The sequence below is a fragment of the Neolamprologus multifasciatus genome, chromosome 16, assembly GCF_963576455.1.
Source record: "Neolamprologus multifasciatus chromosome 16, fNeoMul1.2, whole genome shotgun sequence".
Classification (NCBI taxonomy): domain Eukaryota; kingdom Metazoa; phylum Chordata; class Actinopteri; order Cichliformes; family Cichlidae; genus Neolamprologus; species Neolamprologus multifasciatus.
In genome coordinates, this window is record NC_140454.1 from 13,349,260 (window position 1) to 13,364,870 (window position 15,611).

The 15,611-nt window shown below is 38.0% G+C and overlaps 2 protein-coding genes across 26 annotated transcripts in view; one reads left to right on the forward strand and one right to left on the reverse strand.

Annotated features, from left to right (window-relative positions):
* Positions 1–1,003, reverse strand: part of mycbp2 (MYC binding protein 2) — a 61,730-nt gene extending 60,727 nt beyond the window's left edge. For 5 of the 20 annotated variants that reach the window (XM_085134490.1, XM_085134486.1, XM_085134485.1 and 2 more), the window contains exon 1: positions 240–1,002. In XM_085134490.1, coding sequence (XP_084990616.1) covers positions 240–511 — 272 coding nt within the window. In that variant the 5' untranslated portion in view covers positions 512–1,002. Of the gene's footprint in view, positions 1–239 lie in introns of all 20 variants that reach the window. The other 15 variants (XM_085134487.1, XM_085134493.1, XM_085134492.1 and 12 more) reach the window with 8 other exon arrangements.
* A 4,365-nt stretch (positions 1,004–5,368) lies between these two features.
* scel (sciellin) lies at positions 5,369–14,740 on the forward strand. 6 transcript variants are annotated; one of them, XM_085134510.1, is made up of 27 exons: positions 5,369–5,549; positions 6,738–6,769; positions 7,570–7,636; positions 7,833–7,895; positions 8,034–8,105; positions 8,192–8,224; positions 8,342–8,377; positions 8,472–8,507; positions 8,602–8,646; positions 8,735–8,806; positions 8,884–8,952; positions 10,141–10,215; positions 10,307–10,375; positions 10,463–10,519; positions 11,067–11,123; positions 11,450–11,503; positions 11,597–11,638; positions 11,749–11,817; positions 11,909–11,959; positions 12,057–12,107; positions 12,279–12,341; positions 12,445–12,498; positions 12,579–12,641; positions 12,742–12,816; positions 13,784–13,892; positions 14,123–14,225; positions 14,360–14,740. In XM_085134510.1, exons 2-27 carry the CDS (start codon positions 6,751–6,753, stop codon positions 14,374–14,376), a joined length of 1,521 nt encoding a protein of 506 aa, XP_084990636.1. In that variant the 5' UTR covers positions 5,369–5,549; positions 6,738–6,750; the 3' UTR covers positions 14,377–14,740. The 6 variants fall into 6 exon arrangements, with proteins under 6 accessions (XP_084990636.1, XP_084990632.1, XP_084990634.1 ...); XM_085134506.1 differs by lacking the exon at positions 5,369–5,549 and having other exon boundaries at positions 5,556–6,769; XM_085134508.1 differs by lacking the exon at positions 5,369–5,549 and having other exon boundaries at positions 5,556–6,769; positions 12,745–12,816.
* Positions 14,741–15,611: the final 871 nt, after the last annotated feature.

The following is a 15,611-nucleotide window of genomic DNA, read 5'->3' on the forward strand; positions in this document are numbered from 1 at the left end:
CCGCAAACAAATTATGGAGTTCCTGAAATACTACCCGTAGTTAAAACACGCGCTTGTGTGACAAAAAAATGAGATGCAACCAAAACCATATATAATAAGAAATATGCCTGAAAGTTAGCTCATTGGTATTGACTGACGCACCGCTGAGCAAGGGTTACTCTTAGCTTCGTTAGCCTAGTTAGCCCTACGAATGACAGCCCAGCCTCCGCGATATTTTTGATTTCATTTTATCCGCTCACCTTCCTTGATTTATCCCTTGCTCTTTATCGTTGATGGCGGTGGTATAAATCCGTCTGTATCTCTCCGCCAGGGCTCGTCCTGAGAGTAAAAGCTGGTACCGAGTCCGACAATCCGACTGGACTCCGGGTGTCGGGCAAGAACCCATCCCCGAACCGACGGTGGAGAGGTCGGCTCCTGCTCCAGAAATGACCCTGACACCCAGCCCCATCGACGGCGATAAGGAGGGCAGAATCCCACCACCGGCGGCCGCTGCCGCAGCAGCACACATCATCGTTTTGCAGAACAATGCATATATATGTATATATCACACAAAAGATATCACAGCCAGATAATCTCTAGCCATCAGACGCAATCCACGTGTCGATGTATCCGCCACATGTCACATCATTTGTCCGCTAAGAACTGCGAAAAAACAACAACGAGCATCCACGGTCCTCAGCGGTTATAAGCGCAAATTGTAGCCAATCTGGTGGTGTAGTCTTGCGATCCGGCCGCAGCGTCAACACGGTGCTCGACTCCAAGGATGATCCTCTCAAATCATAACTGAAATTTCTCGCGAAAAAGCAGAAACGAAAGCATTCATTTAGAAAAATCGCATTGTCGAGTTTCGTTTTTTGCTTCGTTTCTTGAATATTTCTTGACCCCGGAGAGGCAGCACCCTCAGTTGGGCTGCCATCTTAGCTCCATCATCCCTCCCCTCCCTGGCCGAGCCTTGCGTCGCCAGCATGCCGGGATATTTTCATACGTCTGAACCGAGCGATGCTATCATTGATTTAGCTGATCAATTACTTCTCTGTTTACACAATCGCTGCAAATGCGTAGTTCACTTTTCTTTTTTACGTCAGAGAAATAATCGTCGAGGCTAAGGGCGGCCTCATAGATCAAAGGCAAATCCGCAGGGCTATTTTTTGAACACTGTGCACAGTTGGATTGTGGACATTTAAATTGTAGAAGTCAATACAGCAAGGGCCCCTCCCAGGTTGATCTAAAATTGGCACACACAAATACACAGATGGATTGCTCTTGGAATCGTTGTCCGCAATAAGAGTGGCTTTTAAAAACAGAGTTGCATATTTTTAAAACTGCTTTGATTGATTGATTGATTTATTTATTTTGCGTGCTGCACTATTCCGTTTAGCATTGCTCCATTTACACAGTGAACCCTGTGTAGCTGTGAACCCTGCCCTTTGATCTACCTTCTTAAACTTCTCCTTAGCTGGCACCAGGACTGCAGTTATCGATCTGCCGTCCCTCTTAATTGATTTTCACCGTGCTTTTGTGTGGGAATTATTCACTGAGTGTGATTGTTTTATCTTCTCATTACTGCCTCAGAGTAAAGCTGCACATTACCGAAGTGCGTCAGCTATGCATTACCCAGATTGCGATGGTGATGGCGATATTTTAAAGGGTGACACAGGGGTGCAGGGGAGCTGCAGGGAGAGAGATAAAAAAGAAAAAGAAAAAGAAAAAAGGAGAAACACTGTGTTGGGTAACATCAAAATGGAAGCAAAGGCCAAAAAACACCCTACTGCAGTATAAGGTGGAAAAGGAAACAGGTGTTTATACTTTCATGTATGATATAGCAACGGATGATGCAATTAGCAGGTCATGTTTCAAACATGCTTCGCTGCATTCCTTTTAAATGTCTGTGCATGTGGAGGGGTGATGCATTTATTTAGGGAGAGAGAGCGAGAAAGAATGACAAAGGGGTACACAGGCCCTAGTGGTGCTTTATTGGCTGCACAGTATTGCAGTGGCCCAATGACAAGAGAGAGGTAGGTCTACTGTCTCTTCTCATAGCAACCGAGAAAGCATCCAGAGATTATCAGTGTCAGAGTGCCAGCATGCATCTGCCATGGCAAAACCTGAAGAATTGTGGTCTCACAGCTGTCATGTGAAATATTAGAAGTGAAAAGCAGCTGTCTTGAAGTGCATCATAGCAGTTGTAATGGTCTCTACATGGCAGGTTATGAAAAGAGCATGATTCGGTATTGAAGATGCAGTCGCATCCAGAGGCTGCTCCCTTATTAACCCCTGGTTTTCTCAGCTCTGGCCAGTCCCAAATAGAGGGAGGAGGGGCAGGGATGCCTGGGCAGAGTAGAAGTCCATATAGGACACAAACATGAGCAGAGCTGACAGAGACGATATCCAGCCGCCTCAGACAGACACACACATACACACACACACACACATAGGAGATGGGGCTACTATTAGAGTCTAAGTAGGTTGTTAGGTTTTACGTTTTACGTTTTAACTCTGATCTCTTTATATTATAGTGTCTCAGCATCATCAGTATTGACCTGACACAATGTGCCTTGACAAAATCAACTATATGGATAGAACTATGTCAGCCTTCATTCATCCTGGGAAATGAAATGTGGTGTTTAAAGTTCAAGCAATTAGTTTCAAACGTGGGTAATCTTTTTCAAGCATCTGTCGTATTTAGTTTCTTTTCATTCATTGAGAATATTAACGATCTAAAACCCAGTAGGACTGTGTTTCTAATGGCAGCTAATGACTCCTAATGTGTTTCTCTACATGACTGGAGAGGACATTAATTGGTTCCTCGCACACATCGATGTGCCTCATTTATGCTTGAATGAAAGTGCTGATGTTGACTCAAACCTCTTATGTTCAAATTGCTTGGATTAGAGTGAAATGCATTCACTGCATTATTATATGATTTTTTCCAATTGAATTTCTTCTAAATAGTGCAGTTGTTGCACGTTACAAAATTCAAGAGACCTGTGACCCTTTGTGACTAAAGGGGCAGTTGAAAGTAGCTTCTGCATTTATCTGTTTGGTATTGACAGTTCATATTTACAACTAACTCTTTTAGTCATCTTGATAGCACAGGTTATATTTATTCCTTTCTTCTGACTCACTAACAGTAAATCTTAAGGACATGTTTTGCCTTGAGCAACTTGTCTTACATTTATATATTTCCACGTAGCTAAGGAACCTGGAAAATAATTTCTATCATTATTGCTCTAGCGCCACCCAGTGTTGATCTTTTACTTAAACGTTGTAAAGTCTGCAAAGAGAGCAGAGACATCTCGAACTCTAAGGAAATGAATCAGAGGGTTCTCAAGCTGCTCATTAATATACAGAAAAGTTCAGCTAGTTAAAGTCAAATCATAATCATAACTGAGAGGGTATGTCCTTCAAAAATGTGTCTTTTAAAATCTTTGCTTCAGGCTGCTTTAACCTTTAATTCAGGTCTGGATAGCCTGCATTCCTCTCGTACTGTCGCTGTTACTAGGAGGATTTCACCTATCAGTATTGTGTTGTCACACCCATGGATGTTATGCACCTTTCATACCTATGACCGTTCAAAAGACGGCACTCCCAATAATCAAGCTCACACACAGACAGTGTGACATTCATGCTTCTAGACTGACTCTCACTTGACATTCTTAAGCATCGGTCTGAGACCTCCCAAGTCTGTCATTGAGCAAGTCAGGTATGTCGGTTTGGCTGGCAGGACACATTATTTAATCAGCTGAATTACACGCCATATCAGGAGAAATCTTGTTCAAAGTCTAAATGTTTAAGGCAGCAGAAACAGCTAATTAATCATCAGTAGCCAAGCTGCTTTGTGACCAGGCCTCAAAGGCATAATAAGGTCTGAGTTTGGGTTGTTGTGAAATTTTACTGGACCTCGGTGATGTTAGATAACAAGTACTTTTATTACTATACACGTGTAAAGTATCCACTCCCATCCAAAGTGCTATAAAGTCAAGGGAATGTTGATACATGGTTATATAGCGGGGTAATCCTTTTACTCAGAGGTTCAAACACAAGACCTGTGGGGAGACCCCAATTCAATGAAGGAGGGAACCAGTTTTGAAATTTTAACTGTACTTTTGGTTTTACAGCTTTTGTTACTGATAAAGACTTCCCCAATGGAGGTTCACGCTACATGAAAGTAATTAGTAAATGAGAGAAGATAACACTTTTTCAATATCTGCTAAAGACATTTATGAGGAATTTCTGTTTTTCACAATGGGTCCACAGTAAAAAGAAAGAAAGAAAGAAAGAAAGAAAGAAAGAAAGAAAGAAAAAAGATTACTGGACATTCTGTGCAATGAGTTACCAGAGCCTTTTCTGTAATTTTACACATTTATTTCTTACATTTTAAGCCCAAAGATAAGCAGATACGTTTCATTTACTACAGCAACATTTTGTTAATCATGGAGAAAAATAGAGACATACTGTTGAAACTGCACTTTTTTCATTATATTAAGTTAGCGCAGGAGTTAAGTGTGCGGTGTCACTTGTCCGGCCCACTTAAGATCAAAGTGTGTTGTATGTGACCCACAGTATAAAACAAGTTTAACATCTCTGTTTTGCATGTTAAGTTGGTATAACTGGTACCTTTGGCAACTCCTTCAGAACTCTACATTAAACATTAAAAACACAGGGTTCTGGTTGAGCTCTCTACGTTCAGCTGTAGGGCTATTGCAAAGGCTCGGGTTTGAATCTGCACCATGCCATTTGGTGCTGTCTATCTCCAAGCTTTACTCTTAACTGTCGTACTAAATGCTAAAAAGCCTCCAAAAATATTCAAATACACCCACAAGCCACTTCGTTTAGTCTATCTGCAAAACTTAATGCAATAAAAACACCACCACAGGCAGCATTTACATTTAAAATCCCAGGTAACTGAGTACACTCTCAGCCTCATGACCCCAATAGAATTATCACCTTACTGACAACATCAGCAAAAAGGATTCTTAATAGGTGGAATTTATAGCAGAGCTACCATACTGGATTAATTTGGTTAGAAGTGTACCTAATGAAGTGACTGAAGTGTGTGCGCATGCTTTATATTTCTATCTTCAATTTACATTATACCACAATGAGCATAAAAAACCCACAAGATTACTTTCTAGTGTTAAAAATATATTTATGCAAGTTCAAGCCTGTAGTAGGATTAAGACAGAGAGAATCCCACACCCACGTTGGAGGTTTGCTTCCTCATCACTCAAGTTGAGCTGCAGGTCTTTCAGCACTCCACCCCGTACTGGGTGGAGTGCTGAAAGACCTTGCTTGTTTCTCGAAAAACAAGCAATTAGGAAACACTGATGACAGAGATAGAAACATGTAGAATGAGAGCGACAGAGAGAGAAAACCTATTCTCTGATTCTTCCGTAAAGCCACGCCCGTGGGTGGCCTTGAATCTCCACTCCCTTAAGGTTTAAAGCAAAAGGAATGTCAAGGGTGTGATTGTGTAGCGTGACAGACAGGTGTTGAGTGCCGAGCTGTAAGCGAGAGTTTTCCATCAAGTCAAAGAGGTTTCTGTGGAGGTATGTACCCTTTCTCTTTGTGTGAATGTTTTATCAGTCTTTTATTTTAGCTGAAACTGTGTGCAATGATACTTCAGAGGTATTAAAAATACACTCGATAAATTGAGATTGTATACGAGACGATTTGCCAAAGAGGAGTCAGAACAGACTGATTTGCAGTTGTACGCTCAAAAACAATCACCCTAAACAAAGATGAAGAAATTATTTCGAGTGAAACGTGATGAAAGCAATAAAATCAAACGTTTTTTTTATTCAAAACATTAATCATAATCAAGGAGAATATGCTTGGTAAAAACAGAGTGTATAAAATCAAGTGAAATTCATTTGATCAGATTCCATTAAATGTAACATTTTAAATTGTACTTATGTAACAAAATTACATGGAAACTTTACATGTAATCAAATTACTTAAAGTCAGCATTTTGGGCATAAACGTTTTTTTGGGCATATTCTGCCTTTAATGGTTTTTCTCACAACAGTTCAGATCCGATAAACCACTGGATGAGAGATTTGATCTGTTTTATGATATCTTATCTGAAAACATTTAAATTATCTTTTAGAAACTAGAAGATTGTTGTTGTTGTTGTTTTTGTCCAATAATTAAATATCCAGAAACACATAACAATGACAAAAAAACCTAATCGGACTCATGAACAGACAAATATGCCATTTACAGTTATAACTTCTGTTGGGGTTGTAAGTCTCCTTGAGGTTTATGATGTATGTTCGTGCTGGAGGGTGCAGATGAAAGGGCGCAATCTTTATCATCGATCGCCTGTGGCCTGTCACGCCTTTCTCAGCAAAAGGTCTCTGTTTTGATGACAAAGGCGTGTTTGGAGAAGGTGTGTTGTGGGTGGGTGTGTCTTACATGTGGGTACAAATCAAGACTAACCAGTTTAAGCTTAATATTTCCTGAGTCTGGGGTTAAACAGAACTTTTGATTTACTACAGATGCAGCATCAAACCCAACAAGGCAAGCTCATAAATCCAGTCTGTCCACGTGTGTGCTCATGACACAAGTATACAGATGGCAGAAAGCAGTGATTACTTGTTCACTTCATTATCCAGCATAAAGACACCAACGGCACATGAAAGGTTTTAGCCTAGAGTGCCACCCAGTGGCTAATGAGCTGTGCTCCTTTTTTTTCCTGTTACCTCATCAATGTTCTTGTTGTTTCACACTTACAGGGAAAATTTCAAAATGAGCGCTTACAAAACTGGTAAGTTGAGAAATATCAAAGAATAAAATTTACGAATCAAATTCTAAGTAATGCGGATTTTTAAAATAGCAGATGCAAGACTGAAAGGTTCCAGTAGTTATATGACTCTGCTGCATATTAATTATGTTAATAATATACTTAATATATTTAAAACATGCATGAAATTGTTTCCCTTTGTTATTACACTCACTGAAATAGGTTAGATTATTGCTTGTAGTCAAAATGAGTATGTAAACTAAAAAGAATTTGTCAAAATAAAAACAATGGGGGAAAACAGTAAAATAGACTGAAAGATATATTGCATATTATAAATATATAAAGATATATAATTTTGTATATTAATAGTGATATAAATGATACAGAAATGTGAATTACAAATAATAAACCGATCAATTTTAAAAACAGAGTAGTTTATTTCATCTAAGACTTAAAATACTTACAAATGCACAAGCCCAGTACTTATGTTCGCCCCATACATGCTATATTTTAATTTAATTTTTAAGTGCATCACAGTGAGAGAAACCACAGCTCGAATACAGCAATGTGCAGTTGTTGCAGTGTGCAGCAGTAAAGACAAGACCTGAGATGCAAAAAGAAAAAAAGAGTATTCATTGATTAGAAAACTTTATAAATACCTTCCTCATTTAATTTTCAGGAGCAGTGTGCTAATTAGTTTTTAATTGGCTCTATTATGTTCTGTTAAACAGGTGTATTAACTTTTAAGTCCTTAAAAACAGTGTGTCACTTAATTAAGTAAATGAATGATAAATGTGTAATTTTTTTCTGTCCTGTATTACCAGGCAAGACTTCTCTTCTAAAAGACAACAGCTGGATCAGAAAACCAGATGATGAGGATGAACCTGTTGAGTAAGTACAACAAGGATAAAAGTTAAAACACAGATGCTTACGCACACATGCATTTAGGGAATGGCAGAATTGTTGGGTGTGACTTTTGGGTCAAAGCTCAGATTTCTTTCAACCTTAAGAAAGGCCTTCTCACATTCCTCTTGCGAGTCACAGCATTGAGTCATCTCTGTGTAAATAGTTTTTTTTTCTCCTACAGCCAAGATCCAAACTTCGCCAGAAGTGTTCTAGGCCAATACAAATCCAATGAGACTCTTGCGAGGTAAAACAAACATTTAAATTCACCTTAATTTGCAGACAAATGAAGGAACACTAATATGTTCTGTGATGACTGGTTTCAAGTTAAGAAAAGAGTCTCTTATTCTTTTGCATCCTGTAAATTTTTATGCATTTCTCACAGTTTAGAGCCTGAAGAAGAAACATCCACCAAACCAAGCAACACAGCTACATCTGTGCAAGAGCTTAGCAAGAGGTACCATTTGTGTGACATATGTGATATATTTAAATAAAAGCCATATAAATGGCAGGAACAATAATGAGTCATTTCTCTCACTGAAGGTTTGGTGGAAAGCAGAATGACCCGAAGACTAAGTTAGTACAGTTTTCTTCTTTTACAGTCACAGTTTTGTTACAGTTGTGTTATTATTAATTTGTGCAATTCAAGGCATGAGATTAAGTAAGAGGTTTTTTTTTTTTTCTGTTTTGCAGCACTCTTTCTTCCACTAAGACCTCCTACACTAAAAGGTACATTTTTGTAAAACAACTCATAGCACATAATTTACTCTTTCTGGAATTTTTGAATAGGAAATCACCTGAATGATCTGCCTCTTTGTTACAGTACATATTCATCTGTGAAGGCAGATTCACCCACTGTGTACGTAAAGCTCCAGTCCATTGCATCTAATGCAATAATCAACAGAGGAGAAATTCATATAATGTGTAATCTTGTATTTTGCATGTCCCTGCAGCACCACCACAACCAAGACTACTGTGACAGAGTATCCAAAGACAAGGTACACAAGGAATGCATGAACACACCAGCAAGTTAACACATTACAATGACACGTTAAGTAAATGGGTTTCACGTCTCTCTTTTTTCAGCACCAAAACAACCACAGTCACCAAGGATGGATCAACTACTGAGACCACTATTACCACCACCCAAAGCGTCAAGTAGGGAACACTGCATCAAGTTACATTATTACACACGTAATCCGCATCATATTATTGACATTTATTTGCCTTTACAGTTCTCCTGTGACTAAAACTCCAATCAGCTCTGGGACATTCTCAGAGCGGGTCAGGACTTCCAGCAAAGGGTAAAAATAATGTAGTGATTTATAGTAGATGCAATACTTTAATTATTTACTTCAGTATGAGAAAACAGCATCATCGTCACTCATCAGGCTGTTGAATCTGAAGTCGAGCAACTAACAAGTATATTTAGTTACATGACCAACATCAGTTTTAATCATTACAGGTTAGACTACCCAGGTATACATCAATTCGTTAAAAAAGAGCTCCACTGAAACTAAGTACAACATTTAACAATTGTTTTTATGGAATGAAATCAATCATAATGACCCTGTGAAATAGTAATATCAGACTGTACTTGTCAGAACTTATACACCAGTCCTGTGAGAAGGAAACTCTTGACAGGACTCTTTGCAATCCTGTAAAACACTAAGTACCCGCACGGATTCATTAGCTTGTAGAACAACCTTTAGCAGCAAAAACTTGAAGTAATACATTTTCAAATGATTTTATCAGTCACGAGTCTCCCGCAACATCATGTCAGTCAGGTTGGGTCATCAATTAAGTGTATTTGATTATCGGTTCTTTACTGCAACTTGCCTTCTTAAATTTAATGAAAACATGAAAGGTGTAATTAGTTTTTCATAGAATATACAATTTCACTGTATATGTGTATAGCTAAAACTAAGATTTAGTAGTATACTGAACATTGAATATTTTCATACTGACTCATTGCTACTTTCACTTAGACGTCATAGGCCAGTAAGGCTGAGCCTTCAGATATAATAATTCACAACACCTTTTGCTTTACAAGCTAACCCAGTATTTTAAAAGCATCTTAAAAATTACAGCACTTAGATGTATATTTAGAGTTTCTTAAAGGGGCCACATATAAGCCCCTTATGTGGCTGTAGCTCAGGTGGCAGAGCGGATCAGCCACTAACCAGAAGGTCGGTGGTTCGATCCCCGGCTGCTCCAGTCTGCATGCCAAATATCCTTGGGCAAGATACTAACCCCATGTTGCTCTCCGATGCATCCATCGGAGTGTGAATGTGTACGAATGTTAGATACTCAGCACTTAAACTTAGAAGTGCTTGTGTGAATGGGTGTGATTGGGTGAATGAATTAGCTGTATAAAGCGCTTTGAGTGCTCGGACAGAGTAGAAAAGCGCTATATAAGAACCAGTCCATTTACCATTTACCATATAAGCACATCATACTACATGAGAGTTTTTCCCCATCTTTCCAAACAGGCAAGAATACCAACCCTACTCACCTACCTTAACGACACCCAAAGTGACGGAGACAACTGTTACCCTCACCAAAGAGTAAGACACAGATTATTCAGTTAGTGTAGTATTATAATCCATGTGTCACCTGCAATTTCAGATTTATTTATATTTTTATTGTTCTGTGCAGTACGGAGGACAAAGTTTACGACACGCAGCTCCCCTCATCCATCCAGGATGATCTGTCACCCACAGAGAGGTGAAGCCCAGAACTTAGATTATATTGGTCATGGCACCAGGCTTTCAGTAATTACATTCTCAGTAAGACACATTTTTCTCTATGCAGCAAAACAACTATCTCCACAACTAAGACTGTGACAGTGAAAAGCAGCACTGACATAAAGTGAGTACCATCCTAGCGCAGGAAGGGGGTGGGGGGGGGGTGGGGGGCTGCATACTGTTAAAATTAGTCAGATAAAAGTCATTTTTTATATAACAATAAATTTCATTTGTTATTCTACTATCTGATATTGCACTGTGCCATGAGATGTACTTTTGTCCAAAACATTGAGCTACCACAATGTAGTTGTCCCACAGACCTCTGTATTAGTCTCCTTTAGTGTTTAACAAAACATAGCTGATCAATAAACCATTTGAAAATAAATTGTATACACAACACATCTGACAGAGCAGTGTGAGTGAATATGATTAGTGTTTTTTGCATGCAGTAACTTTGCAGTAAATGTTCAGGAATCTAAATATTCCTGACATGACTAAGTTTGCTGATGTCATGACTCCATGTAAATAACTTTTATTAAACTTTGTAAAATGCCAGAGATTAAAATTATTTTTTTTATTAGTATCATAAAGTTTAGGGAGCTTCCAAGCTCGACGTAGCAAAATGTGATTAAAAAATGACTAACAATGTATCTTACTTTTGTCTGTTGTAGTGCTAAAGACCAACTCTATGATACACTCATTCCAGGTTCAGTCAAGGGTGATGACAGGTAATGCATACACTCTTTCATTATGAGTCCTCCCATTTAGCCTTTATACATGCTGTAATAAAAATATAATAAATTGTTGCGATTGTTATTGAATTTAATGATGTCGCTTCCAGTGGCCAGCAATGAATGTTTTCATAACAGAAAGTAGAGTTGCTGAAAAGCACACAATGCACGTCACAGTATACCTTATATGTTATATATTAGGTATGTTCTTATAAATGGTGTATTGAGATCATTTAACGTAAGTAAATTGATGCTGTTTAATTTGACACTATAATCATACGTTACTGATCATTATGTAATACCTGATATTGGCTTCGTCACAGCAAATCAATCGTGTCCACTACTAAGACTGTGACAGTGAAAAGCAGCTATGATGAGTAAGTTACTACAGCACAATACACAAACAGTGGCACCAATATAAATACACAAACAGTACAGTAAAATGTTTGGTGTTCTTTTTACTTTTTCAGTGATGTTTTTAAAGCTACAGCCCCCACAAAGACTTCCTTTAAGTAAGATAAACCTTGTATAAACCTCAACTGTTGTACAAAAGAAAACATAATTAAAAAATAAGACTTGCACATACAGTATAATCACTAAATTTACATTTCTGTCATTGCAGAGCTGAGGATCAGCTGTATGACACCCTGCTGCCTACTTCCATCAGATCTGATTCCTCTTCCCCAGTCAGGTGAGACAGCTCAGCGAACATTTAGTCATTAAAAAACAAAACAACTATTTCACCATTGTGGTGGATGAAACCTCACATTTTGCCATTTTAGCAGCTCAAGCATCAAAAAGACAGAGATTGTCACTGTGGAGAGCAGCAGAGGGTAAGCAGTAGAAATGAATGACAAAAATGACCAAAAAATTGTGTAGTTTGTGTGTAGTGTTGTCAAACTGACCTTTTTTGTTTATCTTGTCATTTAGAGAAGAAAGTCCCTCTCCAGTGTCAACATCCTCTACCCGCAGCCTCTCCAGGTAAACTAACAGAGCACTCCTGGATTACCCATTTACTTATTCAAATTATTATTATTCTCCTTTAGAGTTTCTGTTTCTTTATACCTCATCAAACTCTAATTTATTTAATCACAACAATATTTTCTACATCCAGCTCTTTCTTATCAAACTAATTCCATTGCCTCTTTATAGTTACAGTTCATACTCCAGTGATATACCCTCCACTCGCACCACCTCCTATACCATAACTAGCAGGTAATTATTATCACTGTCTCTCAACCTTTTGTTATAAAAATATAGTGCAGCGTGGTTATACTCTTTCTATAATTCCTGATTTGTTCCCTTTTTTCATACTCAGTGATGACTATAGCAGCAACCGCAACACTTATACTTACTCCAGACCAGACTCCAGGTATGAAGCAAAGCAAACAAAGACATTATAAACATTATGCGCTAAACATATTCTAAACTCCACATGCAATCTTTTTACAGTTATGAGTACACCAGTATCACAAGTCCCTCCGTCTACTCTTCTACATCATACAGGAGCCGCAGGTATTAAATTATTTTTTGAACAAACAAATCCAACACTTCTCACTGGCACACAAACACTGTATGAGTTAGTAAAACAACACTCTCTCATTAACTCTCTCAGCAAATCAGATGAGATTCTGTCAGAGCCAAGCTACTCAAAGTCTTCTGTGAAGAGTGCGTATGCAGCTCCTGAAAGGTAGGAATCGGGCAGCAATAGCCTTTTTAGACACTGAAAACATTTGTGTGGAAATAAGTGTGCAGACTGACTGTCATCTAGAAGCTCAGTGAAGCTGTTCTTGGATACAGTGTTGCTTTGAGCAAAGCATGAATATCGGCATGCTAATGTGCTGATATGCAGATTTTAAGCATCTATCACATTAACCACCTTAATACAACATATCAGCATGTTAATAATTGCTTTTTAGCAAATACACCTAAAGTAAACCTAAAGATCACGTGTTTGTTTAAAAACCTAACTAGCTGTAGGGGGCATTGCTCAGCATTCAAGGCAATCGAAATAAATTTGAGCTGTTTGAGGTAGAACTAGGGGACCATTTATTTCTGCTGTAATTGTTTTTGCACCAGTCCATCCAATTGTTGGTGTTATAGTTTGCTGAAAGTTAAGAAGGTAAACCTGATATTGACAGCAGGTCAATAAGGTTCACCATAGTCTTTCAAACTATGGACTACCTATAAAAAATTCAGTGGGAATCCCTTATGAGATTTTTAACATCACTAAAATAGTGGCAACTCAACACTGCCACCCCAGACCCTGATTCAACTTAAATCGAGTATGGATCATTGGCTGAAACATTTTTAAAAGACCGTTTCCAATGTCACACTCCCCCAATGTGTCTTTTATCCTGTCTTCCTCCCTGAGTTTTGCTCTGCCAGAGTTTTCTTAATGTTAAAAGGGAGCTTTTCCCTTCCCACTGTTACCAAGGGTTGCTCATAGGCGGTGTCTGACTGGGGTTGGGGTTTTCTCTGTATTATTGTTTGGTTTACCTTAAAATATAAAGTGTATTGAGGCGACTGTTGCTGTGATTTGGTGTTATATAAATAAAACCGAAACAAAATTAATAGAATTATATCAAGAACATATATATACAGTCACTTTTCTTTTACTCTAATATAAACGCTTGATAAATTTTTGTCCCACACAGGACAGTGCTAGAGAAAGATCTGTGCACAGTCTGCCGTAAGCCCTTCACTGGTGATGCCAAGATGGTCCTGGATGACATAAATATGAAATGCCATGCTTCCTGCTTTAAAGTGAGTAAAATAATTTTAAGATGGGGCTTTCCTTTCTTTGGTCAACAACAAGCAGTGGTTGAAAAACAACTATGTCAATACTTTACCAAAGTAAAGTCTTAGTATTGTTTTGAAATTACCAGTGACTCACGAACTCCTGATTATTAAGACCTCACAGAATATTTTTGATGCATACAGCCATTGTTGTCTCAGGATTCTGTTTCCTCATGTGAGCATTTGTGTTTTGGCAGTGTGAGGTGTGTAACATTACTCTGGGTAATCTAAAGGCTGGGGACAGCTTGTGGATTTACAAGCGTATGGTGCACTGTTCAAACTGCTTTGAGGTCACCAAAGGTAAGCAATTATTAGGATTTCTTCATTTTCCTGAATGTAAAGCTCCAGTGACTAAATATTTGTACCGTATGTATTACTCTATTTGTTTTAATTTCAAAATGTCTTAGTTAAAATTGTATATCCTTCCCCCACAGAAAAATGGCGACGCTGATGCTCCAAATATACTTAATGGATTATTGATTATTAGCTTTGGGTGTCGTGGGATCTCATGGACTAGCATTACAATGAGCTGACAAATCTTTATGTGGGTGTTTTGTGAAATGACAGTTACATTTTAATAACATGAATGCAGTATATAATAAACTATTTAGTAGCTGTGTTGCCTTGATATTGGTGTTTCTGTATCTACCTCTATGCACCATATCAGCTCTTATTGTCTTTGGCTTGCATTTTGTAGGGAAACTTCATTCTAAAACGATACATTGCAATATGGAGGGCCGGGGGCTTTTTCTTTGTGCAATAAAAGCTAATGAGTGTCTTTATCTAATAAAATTAAAATATTCTACTTCTTTTAAGACTTTTGTGTTCATTTTCTTCCTTAATTATATACCAGTGAAATGTAATCTACCCATTAAAGTCATAATTTACAGTTAATGGAACTTGATATATTTGACAATTTTAGGATAATTATACAATATATTATCATAAGATTTATCAACAAACTCATGTCTTCTGCACTGTTTGGTTAATTTAGTGGGTTCAGGAACCTGATTTGGGTTGCGGTCTTCACTTTTGTGCAAAAATATTATGCTTTTATATTTTATTAAGACTTTTTTATTGAAGATTTTGGATTTACATTATTAAAAAAGAAACATTACATCAATTTTATATATCCACTGTATATTGGATACATATTTTAGTCTTCAACATCTTTTCTGCATGAGATATGCTTGTAGCTTTGCCATGCAACTCAATTAGCCCAACTAATTTGTATTCAAGAAACTATATCATATTTTATTTTTGTGACATGGCCCATAATAAGCACTAAATTAAGCTAAATTTGAACTTCTAAAGAGGCCGAACATTGTAATGACAGCATCAGACAGTTGCTGCAGATTTATCAGTTGCATATAATGAAAATCTCCTGTTAGTACTTCAGTGGATGAGAACTGGTGACTCTGGAGGTCATTTGAGTACATTGAACTTGTGGTCATGCTCAAGTAACAAACAAGCAGTTTGAGATGATTTGTGACATGGCACGTTATCCTGCTAGAAGCAGCCATCAGTGTATGGATACACTGTAGTCATAAAGGGATGTCCACTTTTGGTGATCCATGCAAACTGTAGCCTGAGCTTAACGAGTGACACCTGGTGTGGTCTTCTGCTGCTGGTCTGACACGTTGCGCATTCGTTACAATTTCTGACTCCGCCATCTGAATACAAAAA